The sequence below is a fragment of the Corylus avellana genome, chromosome 6 (assembly GCF_965113065.1).
Source record: "Corylus avellana chromosome 6, dhCorAvel1.hap1.2, whole genome shotgun sequence".
NCBI lineage: Eukaryota > Viridiplantae > Streptophyta > Magnoliopsida > Fagales > Betulaceae > Corylus > Corylus avellana.
Window position 1 is genome coordinate 17,095,304 of NC_142495.1, and position 16,085 is coordinate 17,111,388.

The 16,085-nt window shown below is 36.1% G+C and overlaps 3 protein-coding genes across 3 annotated transcripts; 2 read left to right on the plus strand and 1 right to left on the minus strand.

Annotated features, from left to right (window-relative positions):
* Nucleotides 1-4,512: 4,512 nt before the first annotated feature.
* On the plus strand, nt 4,513-7,694 carry PNSB3 (NDH-dependent cyclic electron flow 1). Its single transcript, XM_059601880.2, has 6 exons — nt 4,513-4,771; nt 4,871-4,981; nt 5,067-5,123; nt 5,249-5,314; nt 7,298-7,360; nt 7,478-7,694. The coding sequence occupies exons 1-6, from the start codon at nt 4,568-4,570 to the stop codon at nt 7,589-7,591; spliced, it is 615 nt and encodes a 204-aa protein (XP_059457863.1). The 5' UTR covers nt 4,513-4,567; the 3' UTR covers nt 7,592-7,694.
* A 1,062-nt stretch (nt 7,695-8,756) lies between these two features.
* On the minus strand, nt 8,757-10,054 carry DELTA-TIP (delta tonoplast integral protein). The gene is made up of 3 exons (XM_059600759.2): nt 9,788-10,054; nt 9,422-9,669; nt 8,757-9,344 (listed from the first exon to the last, which is right to left on the minus strand). The coding sequence occupies exons 1-3, from the start codon at nt 9,912-9,914 to the stop codon at nt 8,976-8,978; spliced, it is 744 nt and encodes a 247-aa protein (XP_059456742.1). The 5' UTR covers nt 9,915-10,054; the 3' UTR covers nt 8,757-8,975.
* A 4,221-nt stretch (nt 10,055-14,275) lies between these two features.
* On the plus strand, nt 14,276-15,680 carry LOC132188591 (protein JINGUBANG-like). The gene has a single exon (XM_059603091.2). The coding sequence runs from the start codon at nt 14,295-14,297 to the stop codon at nt 15,645-15,647; it is 1,353 nt and encodes a 450-aa protein (XP_059459074.2). The 5' UTR covers nt 14,276-14,294; the 3' UTR covers nt 15,648-15,680.
* The last annotated feature ends 405 nt before the right edge of the window (nt 15,681-16,085 follow it).

A 16,085-nucleotide genomic window follows, 5' to 3' on the forward strand; every position in this document is an offset into this window, starting at 1 on the left:
GGACCCCCAAACTTTCACCCGTTTTGAAATACCCTCCCCGAACTTCAAAATTTCTCAATTTAGTCCCATGAACTTTCAATTGCTTTCAATTTGGACCCATCCGTCAGATTTTAAACGTCACATGACGTTTATACCCCTGACTTTTGTATAAAATTCCAACTTCTAAAACGTTTTTTTTATTTAAAACAAAAAAAAACAAAAATCAGGGATATTTTGGTATTTTTTTTGAATTTTTAACGGCTAAAACTAACGGAAGGGTTCAAATTGAGAGCAATTGAAAATTCAGGGGACTAAATTGAGAGATTTTGAAGTTCATGGGAGGTATTTCAAAACGGGTGAAAGTTTGAGGGTCCTTAGTGAAGTTTCCACATAAAAATTCTTTGTAGGATTGAAAGATCTGGATCCGTCAAAGATCCTTTGGAGTTTTGGCTCCAAGTCAATCTTGCCAAAGTTTTCTTCAAGAATTTTAATATCAGAATCAGTAGAATCATGAGAAATTTCAGAATCAGAAGGAGAAGCTTTTTCAATAGCAAAATTCTGTTCAGAGGTACTGGCATGAGTGGTTTTTAACTCAGAAAGTAATTGATCTACTTTCTCAAGGTTCATTTGAGAAGTAGTTTTCAAACCAGAAGATTTCTTTAAATCAGGAAGAGAAATCAGGGGTTTTTCAATCTTAGAAGGAATGGAAGAAATTTTTAAATCAGTAGAGGGAGAGGGAATTTTCTCTTCAATATGATCTAATTGTTGTCCTATAATATGAAGAGATTGAGAAACAAAATTATTTTGCTCGATAATTTTCCTATCGTTATCAATAGGATCCTTACCATGGGTTTTGAAAGGGGAACATTTAATAATAACTTTATTACAATCAAGAAGAGTATTTTCAAGAGGAGGATGAGAAGATCTGACAACAGATTTATCTTCTTTAACAAAATTCTTTTTGACAACATTCAAAACATTATTGACAGAGAAATGTTTTTGAAGCTAATCAAAAAATAAAATATGTGTTTGGGACTCAATCATCATCTTAGTCCATTTGACTTTAATGAGATTTTGTTCCTTTTCAGAATATTTGGCACGGTAAGAATGCCGTAAATCACGATTTTCTTTTAAGTTAAAATCCTTGGACAAAGCTGGCCAATCAATAACAGAAAATAAATCTTTGATAGGAGCAGTAATAACATTACACTGATGAGGAAGATCAGGGGGAAGAGGAGCATTAAAATCAGAAGCAGAAGGAGAAACAGATCCACCTTCATCATCCATTGGGGGATGATTTCTAGTAGAGTAATAAGCAGAGGAAACTTGGGAATCGGTAGAAATTTCTTTCAGTTTCAAATCAGGGTTAAGTGACTCATCAACATCCTTATCACAACGTCGGAGTCCTTCTGTGGTTGTGGAACCAGCAAAAGAATTCATTTGTTTGTTAAACAAAAGAGGTCTTTCAATTCTGCTTGAAAGTCCTAAATCAGAAAAATTGATTTTAACAAATCCATCCATGTATTGTTGGATGTAATCAAGATTAGAGGCATCATTCACTACTCGAGAAGGTTTTGTAACATTTTCCAAAAGCCATTTGTTGGGGAGGTCAATCTGGCATCATTCACTACTCGAGAAGGTTTTGTAACATTTTTCAAAAGCCATTCGTTGGGGAGGTCAATCTCATCCCATCGAATCATTTTCTGAGTTTTAATATTAGCATTTTGAGTAGAACTTTGAATTAACAAAGTAGATTCACCTGGATTCTTGATCACAGCTTGTGGATCTAGATTTGTTTTCATCAATTTGTAATAAATACGGTAGATGATAGCAAGAGGTCTGCTACCTTCTTCCATATTATAACCAGAAGTAAGAATATTCAACGTTAAAGCTTTAAGAATATGAACATCATTTAAAGCAAGAGAAATGTTAGGGAAAACATCAAAATGGACAGGACCATTAAACAGAGAAGACTGAATCATACCAAGAATATTGGTACGGAAATCAACAAATCTAGCATCATGCAAACATAATAAAACAGAAGCATTGATACCAAGTCGAGTCAATGGCTTGACTGCAACTTGAACAGAACCAATATGCAAGAATTTGTAATCTTTAGCAAGAGAATCATTAACAAATTTTTTGTTAAACAAGGTAATAGTTTGATTATTACCCAATATAGCAAATGTTTGTTCAATAGTTTTAACAGAATAAGAAATTTTAAAAGAAGATTTCAACCATGAAGTAGTGTAAACATCCGAAGCAGAAAGCTTGGGGATGTTCCATTTATCAAATTTAAAATCATTATCACCTTCAACAAAAAATTGTTCAAAATTAACCACGTCAGGTGGTAAGCTAGAACTAGAGCTAACAGAAGAATTAGATCTCCACATTTTGACACACAATCTACACACAAAATCATTCACTGGGCATCAACTTACAGAATCTCATCCTAGGTACTCACTCACAAGGAAAACTTCCTAAGCATGTCCTTCCTAGACGCAAAACTATCCACACATACCCTTGGCCTAACCCATAGTTCCTTCTTCATGCCCTAACACGCCAACCCAGGCTTTCAATGGGACTTACAGATACCTCGCAAACTGTAATGCGGGGTGGTGGACTACCGTTCAACAACTAGGAGCTCTACACAGAGAAAGGTTAACAAGGAGTAAATACTCAGAAAGGTCAAAAGCAAGACGAGACACAGGGAGGTCAAGAGAGAGCAGGGTGTACATCAAGGCAACAAAGAGATCGGAACTCTTATGGTTCTGATACCAAAACAAAGGAGGGGGATGATGAATATATATATATATATGCTGGGACCTCGAAAATGCCTCCAAGCTGACCCATATTGTCGGCTTGGAGGAATTTTTGGAGGTGTAGGAAGGCATTTGAACCCTCGCGACCCCCTCCCTCCGCCCCTGGATTTACATTTACATTAAATATGTTACAAGTAGCCTAATTAAAAAAAAAAAAAAAAAAAATTCTCGAAAAGAGCACAGCTGAAAATGCCTAGTTTTATAGATCTTTATCATGCACATTAACTATAAGAACAAAGAAGAGCAAATCACTATAAAAAAGCCCAAAATTATTGACAGGGAAATGGTTTTAAGCCAACCTTGCTCTTCGATATTGGTCGGGGAGATGTCCTCAGTGATTGTCTGGAGCTCTCCTGAGCCATAACTGGCTTTTGAATGTTTTTAAGAATATGTGGTAGTCGTACGTCGTGGCTAACCCTCCACCAAAATCTGAACATAGCTTCTCATGAGGGAGCAGGGACGAGATGTGTGCTGGAAGAAGAATAGAAGAAAGGAGAAAGAGAATAACGAAAATAGGAAGGGGGGTGAAACACAAATGGTGATGGTGTTAAGCAAAAAATAGGTGGAGACGTATCATTGCGAGGGAGGAAGAAGACATTTTTTTTTTAGTGCAAGAAGTTTCTGCTACCGCTTGTGTGAAAAGAGGGAGAAAGTTGCGACTTTCCGTTTAGTTGAATAAGAGGAGAGGAGGAATAGAAGAAAGGTCAAGCCACTTTGGATATTTCTGACCTGAGGGCTTTTGGGTCATTTTGCATGTTTTGTTTATCAAGGCTGCAGGTGTTTCAAGTCAAAAGCTGGGCTTTGGTTGCAGGATGGCACTGCATGAGGTCTGAAATAGGAACAGTGCGTTGGCATGTTGGGAGCTGCGTTGTAGTTTGCCAAACAAGCTCCTAGTGTTTTGTGTTTATTCTATTTAGTGAAATAAGCTGATCTGTCAAAGTTGTATTGGATGCTATAAATTAATAGATTTATACCACATCATGATTAAAGTTATTCTCATCATTATATAGATGTGTATGCCATATTATACACATGCATGAGGGTTAAAGAGTGAAAAATCATGAAGGTGCATGGGGTCGTAAACCATAAGGTGGAAGGCTGATTAAGGGGAAAATGGATTAGAGGAGCTATTTTGGCAAAAAAGGTGTAAAAATTAAGACAATTTTGTTCCATCCTTTTGTCTAACGGATTAGGATTCCAAGCAATGGGGAGAAAATTGCCAACCAAATTTTTTTGAAATCCTGACCCTTCAATATCATCTAAGGGTCTACAAGCCACTACGTGTCTCACAAATAATAAAATATTATTTAAAGTTTAAAAAGAAAATATAAACAAAAGAATAAAATAAAATATTAAAGAAGGGCCAGGATGATACTGAAGGCCAGGATTTCAAGAAAATTTGGCTGGCAATTTTCTACCAATAGCCGGGGCGATCCTGATCCTTAACCGCTCCTCTTTCGGATCAAGGGCCCTTCTCTATAGGGTTTATAATATATTTTTCCTTTTTTAGAAGGGATCTCTAACGTCTTAGTATAATAGTTGGGCCATGTTTTTATATAGAGTGCTCGTGCTGGCTGGACTTTGAGGTTAATAGGCCCACTGAAACTTGTACACTAGACTCTGGAGATCAGATCAGATAAGATAACAAATGAGAAGCACCACCACCCACCATTATAATACTACCAAGGAAGGATTTCTTGTACAGAAGCTTCTTTTTTTTCTTTTTCTTTTTCTTTTTTTTTTTTTTTATCTTTGAAATATCAGAAATGGGAACTTTCCAACTTGCTTCTTGTTATGCATTATCTTCTTTCTCAGCCTCTTTTAACAACAACATCAAATACATTACGACCAACAACTCCCACAAAACCTTCAAAACCTCAAAAATAAGAGCTGTCGGCACAGTCACCGGAGGTGAATCCCAAGGCATAGAGGCAGAGGAACCACCTGCGGTGGCTTTCGCTTTTGTCAGTGTAAGTTCAAATAATAAATAATTATAATTACATCAAACCTTTGATTAATTAATTAATTAAATCGTGTATTATTTGTGTTAATTCCTTAATGTTTTTTAGTCTGTGTTGCTACCGGATGGAACGCCTGACGTACATTTTCGAAAAGCATGCGGTGGCCAGAAACTTAGGAACATAATGTTGGATTCTAATATTGATTTGTATGGACCATACGTAAGTTTCATTTTATAATCTTTAATTAAATTTATCTTATTTTATTAATATTTATAATTACATATATAATATATATGTTGATCAGGCTAGACCTCTGTTGAATTGTGCGGGAGGTGGAACCTGTGCGACGTGTATGGTGGAGGTGAGCTTAATTTCCATAATCTCCATATTTATTATTATTATTATTTTTTTATTAAAAAAAAAAAAACAGTTGGTTATATTTACAAATGTATATATTATTGTGATTGATTTCTGGTGTATTTTTAGATTATTCAAGGGGAGGAGCTTCTAAACCCTCGCACGGACAAAGAGAAGGAAAAACTAACTAAGAAGGTACGTAGATAAGGTACTAGTGCCTAGTAACATTTTATCTATGTTTACAATATTATTAATACAATAAAAAAATTTGAAAGAAAAAAAATATAATGCCGAATAAAATAAAATAGGTTTGGTCTATGACTTACGTCTATCGGATAAAGCCCAAACCCAAAGGGTTACATTTTGTTTTTTTGTTTTTTTTTTGGTGTCCTTTACAATATAACAATCTCCTCCTATTTATAGGAGAACTAAGGTAGATGAAGTAATTGGAAAAGTCACTCTTGTACCACTTTAAAATGAGGTGACTTTTAAAATCATCATTTAATCAAAATTTAATAATTATCAATTACAAGCTAAATAGTGATTTTAAGAGCCGCATCATTCTTGAATAGACACATGAGAGACTTGTAGCATTACTCATACAATATTACAATCTAATTAAAAGGTAGAAGATTACAATCAAATCTTGTAATATCATATATTTGATACCATGAAATTAATCTGATTACAATATCAAATCTCATAATATAAGATAATCAATACACTCTTAACAAAATTACCATCAGTGTAATTATGGCTGTAAATAAACTAGTTCGTTCGACAACCCACTCAGTTTAGCTTGACCCGAATTCTAGCTTGATGCTATACAAACTCACTCGTTACTATAGAAACCCACTCGATTAGTAAATGATATATACTTAACTTGCTCGAGAAAACTCAATAGCATATATATATATATATATATATATATATATACTAAAAATTAGTTATATAAATTTAAGTATGCAGATTAGTAATTAAGTAATATATGTTATATAGCTTACTTAATATTTCTATATATGTGTGTATTAGTTAACATACTATCTAGTTAGTTCATAAACTAATATATTATCTAGTTACTTAATATTTAATATCTTAACTCAAGGTCGAGTTAAGCCCAACTCGACTTGAATAGCATTCTCAATGAGCTCGAGCTCGCCTGCCCAAGCGTCTAACGAGCTAGTCTTGAACACGCATTTCATAACTCAGCTCGAATAAGCATCTTCGTCAACAAGCCAGTCTTAAAATCCTAAAGTTCAACTCGGCTCGATTCAATTACAACCCTAAGTATAATCATAATTGAAATGCCTTTTTTTTTTAAAAAAAAAAAAAGGGAAATTTTCAAAATTCTTTGATAAAAAATCAAGAGCATAAAAAACTTTTACATCACAGAGTATAAAGCTTTGATAAAACATAACTAAATGTTATGAAATTACAAAGTCATAGATACAATCAGAAAATTCTTATAATCAAATCCTATCTATGACATCAGCTTCCGCTAACCCATGTACAACTTCAGTTATAAAACATATATGCTCTAGACATACTAGATTTAAGACATGGGTAACCAAAATTTTCAAAACTTATTTTTCGGCCGTGAAAAAATAATCTCCCACACCTATCTAATCCTCCTCAGTCCAAAGGTTAGGAGTCAACTCACGTCCTCAGCTCAAAAGAAAGGACAAAAAGAACGAAAAATAAATTAAAGCAAAAAACTAAAAACAACAAAACCCACCAGAAGCAGTAGTAGAGGAACATGACATTGTAGACATCCCCGAGAAGACATGATTTGGCATGTGAGATCCACATTTTGGCGCGTGAGAAACACGCTTCGGCATGCAAGACTCCGTTGGTAAATTGGCGTAGAAACAATGGAAGCGGAGATGCCGGCCGGAACAAGTAGATATGAGTATGAAGAACTAGATCTAAAACAAAACCACCAAACTGGAGACCGTAAGAAACTATAAAGAAGACACCTCTGTGTTTTTTCTCTTCGCGGGGTTAACAGATTATGTTTAATTGAAATGCTTTATAATTCTTAGGACTATTACATTACTTCTTTTGACGATTATTGCTTATTCAGGTTATTAATGTTGTCAAGGCCTAACATTATATATATATATATATATATATATATATATATATATATATATATTCATTGGGTAATTTTGCATGCAGAAACGAAAGAACTGGAGACTTGCTTGCCAAACTACAGTGGGTAAACCAGATTCTACAGGGCTGGTTTGTGATCTTTCTTTCACATCTTTTTATGGTCCAGAAAATTAGACATTAATTAAATTAATTAGAGAATTTTTGTTATCAAATATGAAATATGGGTTCTTTTTTCCTCTGGTGCAGGTTGTGGTCCAACAGCTACCTGAATGGAAAGGGCATGAATGGAATTATGAAAGAGTATCGCCATCAGATCTCAAGTCAGAGTTGGAGTTAGAGTTTGGATCAGAGTCCTCATAAAACTTTTTTTTTTTGTCTATTAATCATTAATGTTAAGTTTTGGAACCATTGTGCATATATAAAAAATCATTAGGAGATGATATAAAAATACTGCCTTCAAGGAGCTTTCTAAGACCTTTTTATTTTTATTTTTATTTTTTATTGCAATCAAGTAAATTTACGTTATTATGAATTTTCCCAACATTAGCGCAATTATATATTTTACATGATAAATCATTAAATCACATTAAAGATGGTTATAAAGCAGATAAAATAGGAAATATTATTGTGACTTTCTTGAAGAGAAATTTCACCATTGAATCCAACCATCTTTTGTTCACACTATAAGTCTATAACAACGTGTATTTAATTGACATTTCTTAACATCAGAATTCTCTAGAATTCTTTGGATATTCTGCTGAATAAATTTCTTTAGATTTGAACCATTGTTTTCAAAGTAAATGATAGAAATTAGGGACATTGACATTATTGGGTAGTTTAGGGTGGTATTGATTCGAAAATAATGATGTAATAAATAAAGATATAGAAAAATCTTCACCATTTAATTTGGAAATATGTTTTTTTTTTTTTTGAGTAAATACAGGAGAATAAAGGTGGGGGAAACTAAACCGGGAGGTACTATTTGTGCGAAGTTTTTGGATAATGGCGAAGTTTTTGGATAATGGCACAGTTGCTGCTGATTGGTTTGACGTATCTTCGGCATTTATTGGATGTATATAGGTACTACTTGTGAGATGGCTCAATTGAAATGGAGAGGAGCCCGCTTTTTTAGGGATAAAATTGTCATTATATTTTTTATGGACAATTTTGAAAGGGCATATGATATTTTTTGAAACCGAAGTAATTGTTTGATATTATGTTTTATCACAAGTACCTCAAAGGCATTTAACCGTATTTTCATTCCTTTTCCTTATCAATAATGCTATGTAAAAGGCTACCATTGCCGTGTAAATAAGACAATACAATAAAACACACACAATTACACAAAAGAAAAAAGTTGGTAAAAGAATTATTTTCATTTTTAAAAAAAAAAATAAAAGAAGTGGAAGCCATCATTTACGTGTGTCCAAAGGAGTGGTTGCATTATTGCAAAGATGGGCCATCCTCCCCTCCCTTCCCCTCCACAACACATACAAGACGATAAGGAGAAAACCATTGATACACGTAACATCAACCAAGTTCATCCATTTCCATAAAGCAACATTTGAACCCAACAAAGGTTTTACAAGGACAAATTAAACAAGACCAACCTAAAATAAATAAAAACTAAAAAAAAAAAGAAAAAGAAAAAGGAAAGAAGAGCAAAAATTGCTTATCCCCCTTTATTAGAATAGAAAGACATATGGAGTGAGATAGAGAAGACAAAGGATTTAGAAGGAAATGATCAGAAGTCATTGGGCAGAGGTGCATGGTGAGAGAACATGAAGACATTGGCATATATAAGCCCAGCAAGCCCACCACCAACGAGAGGCCCAACCCAGTAGATCCAGTTGTCATGGAAGTCACCGCTGGCCACAGCAGGCCCAAATGACCGGGCCGGGTTCATGGATCCGCCGGAGAATGGGCCGGCGGCCAGGATGTTTGCACCGACAATGAAACCAATGGCGATTGGGGCTATTGTGCCAAGTGAACCCTTCTTGGGGTCGGCTGCCGTTGCATACACCGTGTAAACCAAGGCGAAGGTGATGATTATCTCCATCACCACTCCTTCAATGGCTCCCACTCCTGCCGCCACGCTATGGGTGGGAATTGCCTGAAAAATGCACAATTAATTAATTTTACATTTTTTAGAAAAAAAAAAAGGTTAAATCATATATATATTGAAGTTACCAGGCCAGTGACAGCCTTGAGGAGGAAGCATGCGGCAATGGAGCCAAGAAGCTGGGCAATCCAGTAGAAGAGGCTAGTAAGGAGTGTGATTTGGCCACCAAGAGCCAATCCGAAGGTGACAGCTGGGTTGACATGGCCACCGGAGATGTTGGCACCCACAGAGACTGCAACAAACAGAGCAAAACCATGGCATATTGCAATGGCTACTAGCCCCGATGGATCAAGTGCCGCATTCGATGTCAACTTATCTGTCACCCCCACACACAAAAAAGAGAAATATTAATTAAATTTGTAAGGCCATAGCTTTATTGGCATAAGGGTAATAACTAAAATAAAAAATGGAAAAAAACAGAGAGGAGGAGTAACTGTAAGATATGGCGGAGCCAACACCAGCAAAAACAAAGAGCAAGGTTGAGATGAACTCTGCAAGATAAGCCTTGAAAGAGCCCAAACTAAAGGAATCATCAAATCTTCCAAAGGCGATCCTGGCCATTGAGAAGTAATTAAGTAGGTAGTGCTTGGGAGTTGAGATAACACAAATGCCCTTTCTAGCTAGCTCTCATATATTCCCATCATATATATATATAGAGACTATATATATAGTTGAGTAAGAGAGATGTGATAATATATGGTTTATTTGAGGTGGTTTTTTATAATTATTATGGGGTGGTTCATATTGTAATGTTATTGTCGTAGTATATATTTGTTTGGAATATATATAAATTATGGAATGGAAAATGTAGACCCATATGAGGCCAATCAGATACCCTTAGCTGTCATCAGTAACATGCTTTAATAGAATTGTCGGGAAGCTCATCAATGATTCCAGCATGTGAGTAGCTTGAGTGAGTGACATGAGAAAGAGGTGGAAATTATAATGGATAAAGGAAAGGGACCTGGGCGGCAATAAGATTGCTCTCAATGGGCCACAAACGCCACCGACCATATTGTCAAGAAGTTGTGGCATTTTGAAAAATCAGTGGATAGGATTGATGACTTTTCCTTTGTAAGGCATGAAGAGGAAACTTAATAATAAGGAGAAAATGGAGTTTATCCTCTCAAATTTTAGGAATTTTTTAATTTTAACTTTAAAGTCAAAAATTTGTAATCTACTCTCTAAAGTTTTAAAAATTGGCAATTTAAATCCTTCGTATAATTTTTTCGTCTAAATGAACGGAAATTTATAAAATTACATCATTATCCTCAGACTTTTTTTTTAAAAAAATTTCGGTCCAATTTAACGGAAATTAGTAACGGAAGGTTTAAATTGTCAATTTTTGAACTTTGAAATTAAAATTGAAAAATTTCTGAAACTTCAAGGAGATAAACTATAATTTTTCCCTAATAATAATCTTTTGGCCTGTTGGTTCATTAATTAATCCTCTTAAATATTGTTTGACCACTTTGTAATTATGTGTGCTTCTTTTTTTTATTTTATTTTTTTGAGTAAAGGGTGATTTTAGATATCCACTGTTTGTGTGTATGATCATTCTTCTGTCCTCTTGGGACTGAGGAAAGTTGCCTGGTTGTGTAGGACTTTGTTCAGTGAATTAGCATTATGTGTGTGTCAGAGTAAAGTTGGCTGGTTGTGTAGGTGTGCTCACTGCTCAGGGTCGGTGAGGGACCTTCCGAAGAGATATGGGATTGTAATGGGTATATTAGGTTAATGGGCTTTTGGCCTTGGAAGGTTAGTGGGCCTTCGACCTTTGAGTTGTAATGGGTCTTACCATATTATAGTTGGTATGATCCATAGGCTAATGCTTTTAGGCATGGAAGATGTAATCAGCTTATTTGGTAAAAGGATGAGGAGTTCTCGAATACTCAATGGAGGCCAGGCACCTCGAATGTCTATTTTGTTAATACAATAATTTCAGTTCTTTCATCCCAATTTTCATTTATGATAGTTCAATTCCATTTCATATACAAATTATTAGATCTGTTACATGGGTAGATGATTGACCTTGGCCCGGTTGTCTGACTTTCTCTCAAGATAATATAAGATGGGCGATCGATCTTGCCTACTCAAAGTGAGTCATCGACTCTTCAATAAGATATGAGATAGGTGATCGACCCTGGCCTATCGGCAACCTTCCAGAGATAATAAAGGATGGACTCAGAGTCCAAGAGTTTTTAGCAGTGGTGCCTGCATCGAAGACTTTCAGAAGTACCATTTCAGCTGGGTTGCAATCTTCCAACCATATATAACATATAACATGGTGGACCGTTTTGTTGATATCTTGGGTTGGGGCAAGACTGTTGCATCACTAAGGTTGGGCTCTTTCGGCTCGATGGGCTCGTACCTCGTGGGCCAATAGTATTAAAAACTAGCCCTCAGCAGTGATTATTGGGCTTTCAAGTGAATCTGTTGGTTCAGTTTCAATGAAAAAGAGACAACTCCAATTGTGATTTTTTTTTTTTTTGGATTGATCTCGCCACCTAAAAGGGTATCTAAAATTAGTAAGAAAAAAAAAAAAAAAAAAACAAAAAACAAAAGAGACAGCAGCTTAATAGCTAGCTTGGGCCTGTTGATGAAGCCCAATTAATAATGGCTTGTTGATCGAGTAGAAGTAAGGGTAGGTTAGGAGTAGGAAGGAGTCCTTAAATTAAATCTTTGTTTTGTTTTGTTTTTTTTTTCTTCTCTCCTTTATGGCCTGGATGAAGAGTCTGAGATGAGCATTGGTTTGGTTAGTTTTGTAGTTGTAGACGTAAATTTCCTACATTTATTGTAGTTTCAATATGGTTGGGGTTGGCAAAAAAACGGAAAGGTCCCAGTATGGGTTTAGAGGAGGCAATTAAGATTGTTTTTGTTCTCAAACATTTGATTGTGAATTGGAAAAGGCAGGAGTGGAGACCCAGAAAACCCACCTGTCGATGGAGACACAAGTGGAAAAGCTTAATCCCTAGTACGGGCATCAGGAATAATACCAGTATGGCTATGTAGTTGTTGTGGGTTTGAGTGATCCAATTAAATGCAATGCCTTGTCCCATCATTTCCATGGGATTCTAGTGCTCGATCGGGCCCTTCTTGGATTGTGTTGCAGCAACATATATACATATAGCTTTAATAGTGAAAGCAATTTTCAGAGCTAAGGTTAATGTGTTTTGAAAAGTATTTTTTACTTTTCTTTTAAAAAAGGTTTTGATACTATATACAGGTGAAAATTATTTTTTATAATTTTCAAAATAGTATTTACTTAAATTATTTGTTAATATTTTTGCTTCAAATAGAGAAAGAAAAAAAAAAAAAAAAAAAACAGAAGAATTTTAACCAACAAAAACTCAAGGACTTTTGAAGCATGTTGGGTTTGGCAAGGAAAGGAGAAAATTGATGTGGTGGGCAGAGGCAGCTCTTAAGTCTTACTAATATTTAATCGCATGTAAGTTGTTTTGTACTTTGGGGTCTTTCGGCCACTAAGAATTTAGGGGTCTTTTGAGTTGTTTTGCGACGTTTTTAAGTTTATTTAAATCAAGAGTTCGAGATTTCCTCTAAGAACCTATACTAAATTACTCCATACTTAATATTTAAGTATGACAAGGAAAAAGTTGTGTAGGCAATGTATAAAAGTATCTAACAATTTTTTTTTTTTTTTTTAATGAATAAATTGCTAAAGTATTGATTAAACAATTAAAACCATCTCTTTCTATCTTTAACAAACGATCAAATAGAAACCTAGAAAACAACTTTTGCAAAAGTGCAACAAAATTGCAGCAAACACCTACAAAATTACAGCAACTAGTAGAGGGGCACTCAGGGGGAGTCGGTACTCCAAGCCAATCAACAACACCCCCCGTCTCAACAAGGCGGCGAAGATCAAGAACGCATAGCGGCGTTGGAAGCTCAAATAGCCAATTTGACCCCATGGAACGAGGATCTTTTATGTCAGATCTTGGCGCAATCTCATTCGGAGGTCAACCGGGACATACATATGGGAGAAGAAGGTTGATAAATTAAGGGGTGAAACAAAAGGGCACGAGGCGTGCAAAGCACGCCAGTGCAAATTTATTTATTTATTTTTTTTTTTGCATTAAAATATTAAAAAAAAAAATTTTCCTTCACAGCGTGCTAAGCACGCCGCGTTCTCTCAATCATGACTCTAAATTAAGTAATCGCTCAAATGGTCATGGTCGTCAAGAGGGGGGGAATCACAAAGATAACTCTCAGCGGGAGAAATACTAGAAAGATAACCGGTGAGGATGTGGCCATCAGGACAACGCTGAGAATCTGACTATGGTTGTAGCCGAATTAGAAAGAAGCATTCTTACATCAATTTGAAGAAAGAGACCTAGTTCAAGTCTAACTCTACAACCCAGCCTACAAATTGGCCCTTACACCATGTAGAAAGGATAGAATAGATAATTTGGGTTTTGAGCATATGCTTGAATCAAATGAACTAATTTAGGCATTGGAGAAAAATTTGCCGGAACATTCTGGCAAGTTCTCTTAATTGTTCGTTGTGTTGCAGACGCATTGGGAAGCGCAAAAAACCTGGAGTGAAGAGGCTTAGAAGAAAGTGTTCACACCATACCCGAAACTGTATACATATACTAGTATGCAAAAGTAAGAATGGTAGCCAACAACCATCTCATTAATTAATTAAGCATAGATTTCTTGTAAAGAAAAGAAGAATGAAAATTGTGAGCTAAGCAACATTCACCAACATCATATTAATTAATTAATGTTTATTACTTATTTTTTTATTTTAATAGATGAAAGTAAATTAGTTATGTAAATTTGAATGCCTTTGTAAAGAGCCTTAATTAACTGGTCCCTTTAGAGTTTAGACAGCCCCGAACATTGAAGTTGATACAAAGCAAAAGAGCCATTGATCCATCAGTTTTTACAGCACAATTATCTGCACCCTTCTCTTTGGTCATGGACCTAAGAAGCTTCACAGATGAAGAAAGGAAGAACATCAATATACCAAGAAGAGTAGTCTCCTATAGCGGCGGCGGCGCTCATTCGAATTCATCTGAGCCGAACATCATCCAGTTTTCTTCTCCAAGGCCATCTTCTGCTTCAGCAACATCAATCCCACTTCACCCTATGAGCCCCGAGACACCCTGGGCGCTCTCCCCCATCCGCACATCTCCCTCTCAACCCCTTCTTTACCATTGCATCGCCTCTCTCCACCGCCGTGAAGGTAACATCTTCTCCATCGCACTCACTAAAGATTTTCTTTTCACCGGCTCCGAGAGCCGCCGCATCCACGTCTGGAAGCAGCCGGACTGCACCGAAATCGGCTACATAAGGGCTAGTTCCGGCCAAGTTCGCGCCCTCCTGTCCTACGGGAGAATGCTCTTCACCACACACAGTGACTGCAAAATCCGCATATGGAATGTGTCCATCACTGAAAATTTCAGACCCAAGAAGATTACGACATTGCCTCAAAGAAACCCATTTTACATGTTTTCAAGAAAGAGCAACTCTCAGCACAAGAACATCATCTCATGTCTTGCTTACAACCATGAAGAAAAGCTTCTGTACACAGGTTCCTGGGACAAAACCGTCAAGGCGTGGAATGTCTCCGACAGGCAATGTGTGGATTCCTTTGTTGCCCACGACGGCCATGTCAATGCAATTGTCATCAACGAGCAGGATGGCTGCGTTTTCACTTGCTCATCCGACGGCTCAGTGAAGATCTGGAGAAGGGTATTTGGAGAAAACTCCCACATTCTCACCATGACCCTCAAGTTTCAACTCTCCCCTGTTAATGCTCTGGCGTTGAACATGTCAGCAGGCACCTGCTTGCTCTACTCTGGGTCGTCGGATGGGCTGATAAACTTCTGGGAGAAGGAAAAGCTGTCGGGTAGATATAACCATGGAGGGTTTCTTCAAGGCCACCATTTTGCTGTGCTTTGCTTGGTAGCCGTAGGAGACATAGTGTTTAGTGGCTCAGAGGATTCAACCATCAGGATTTGGAGGAGAGAGGAAGGAAACTGCTTGCATTCGTGTCTTTCTGTCGTGGAAGGACATCATGGGCCAGTGAGATGCTTGGCTGCTTCTTTGGAGTCTGATAATTTGGTCAAGTGTTTGCTGATTTACAGTGCAAGCTTTGATCAAACATTGAAGGTATGGCGGGTCAAGATATATCCTGCTGACAAGGATAACTTGGAGGAGCCATTGAAATCAGATCAGCAGCATAGAGAAACTGTGGAGTTCGAGATGAGTCCAGTTTTGTCGCCATCGTGGGTGGAAAAGAAGCTTCAAGGAGATCATTTTCAGTAGCTTGTAATGTAAGCTTTAGTTTTAGTATGCTTAATTTTTGTGGTTAATAAAATGACCTAGTTTATAATTTGTTTTTACATTATATATATATTTTTTCAACTGAAAAACTTCAATTTTTTTTTTTTTTTTTTTTTTAAACCGTGAACATATCTTCCTAAATTAAATATTTCATGTAGTTTATTATTATTATTTTTTCTTTTGCACTGAAAATAAGAAATTATTAACATTTAAAATTTCAAAATAAAACTTGCTTAGAAGGAATGTGACCATTTTTATCATTTACAAAAAGATGAAAACTCTCCAAGTGTAAGGGAATGTGAATTCTCACTCTCTCAACATATCTAGCAATTCATATTTTCTTGAGTAATTAGGTTCTGTTTAGCAATGAACTTTCCCAAGACTCACTTTTTTTCAACTTCCTCACATTCTTATTTTTCA

Excerpts from the sequence above, each read along its gene's own strand:
- PNSB3 (XM_059601880.2), top strand. The coding sequence starts at position 4,568 with ATGGGAACTTTCCAACTTGCTTCTTGTTATGCATTATCTTCTTTCTCA. Across the intron at positions 4,772-4,870 it reads TGGCTTTCGCTTTTGTCAGT|TCTGTGTTGCTACCGGATGG; the intron begins GTAAGTTCAAAT and ends AATGTTTTTTAG. Across the intron at positions 4,982-5,066 it reads TTGATTTGTATGGACCATAC|GCTAGACCTCTGTTGAATTG; the intron begins GTAAGTTTCATT and ends TATGTTGATCAG.
- DELTA-TIP (XM_059600759.2), bottom strand. The coding sequence starts at position 9,914 with ATGGCCAGGATCGCCTTTGGAAGATTTGATGATTCCTTTAGTTTGGGC. Across the intron at positions 9,670-9,787 it reads TGGCTCCGCCATATCTTACA|ATAAGTTGACATCGAATGCG; the intron begins GTTACTCCTCCT and ends TGGGGGTGACAG. Across the intron at positions 9,345-9,421 it reads TCAAGGCTGTCACTGGCCTG|GCAATTCCCACCCATAGCGT; the intron begins GTAACTTCAATA and ends TGCATTTTTCAG.
- LOC132188591 (XM_059603091.2), top strand. The coding sequence starts at position 14,295 with ATGGACCTAAGAAGCTTCACAGATGAAGAAAGGAAGAACATCAATATA.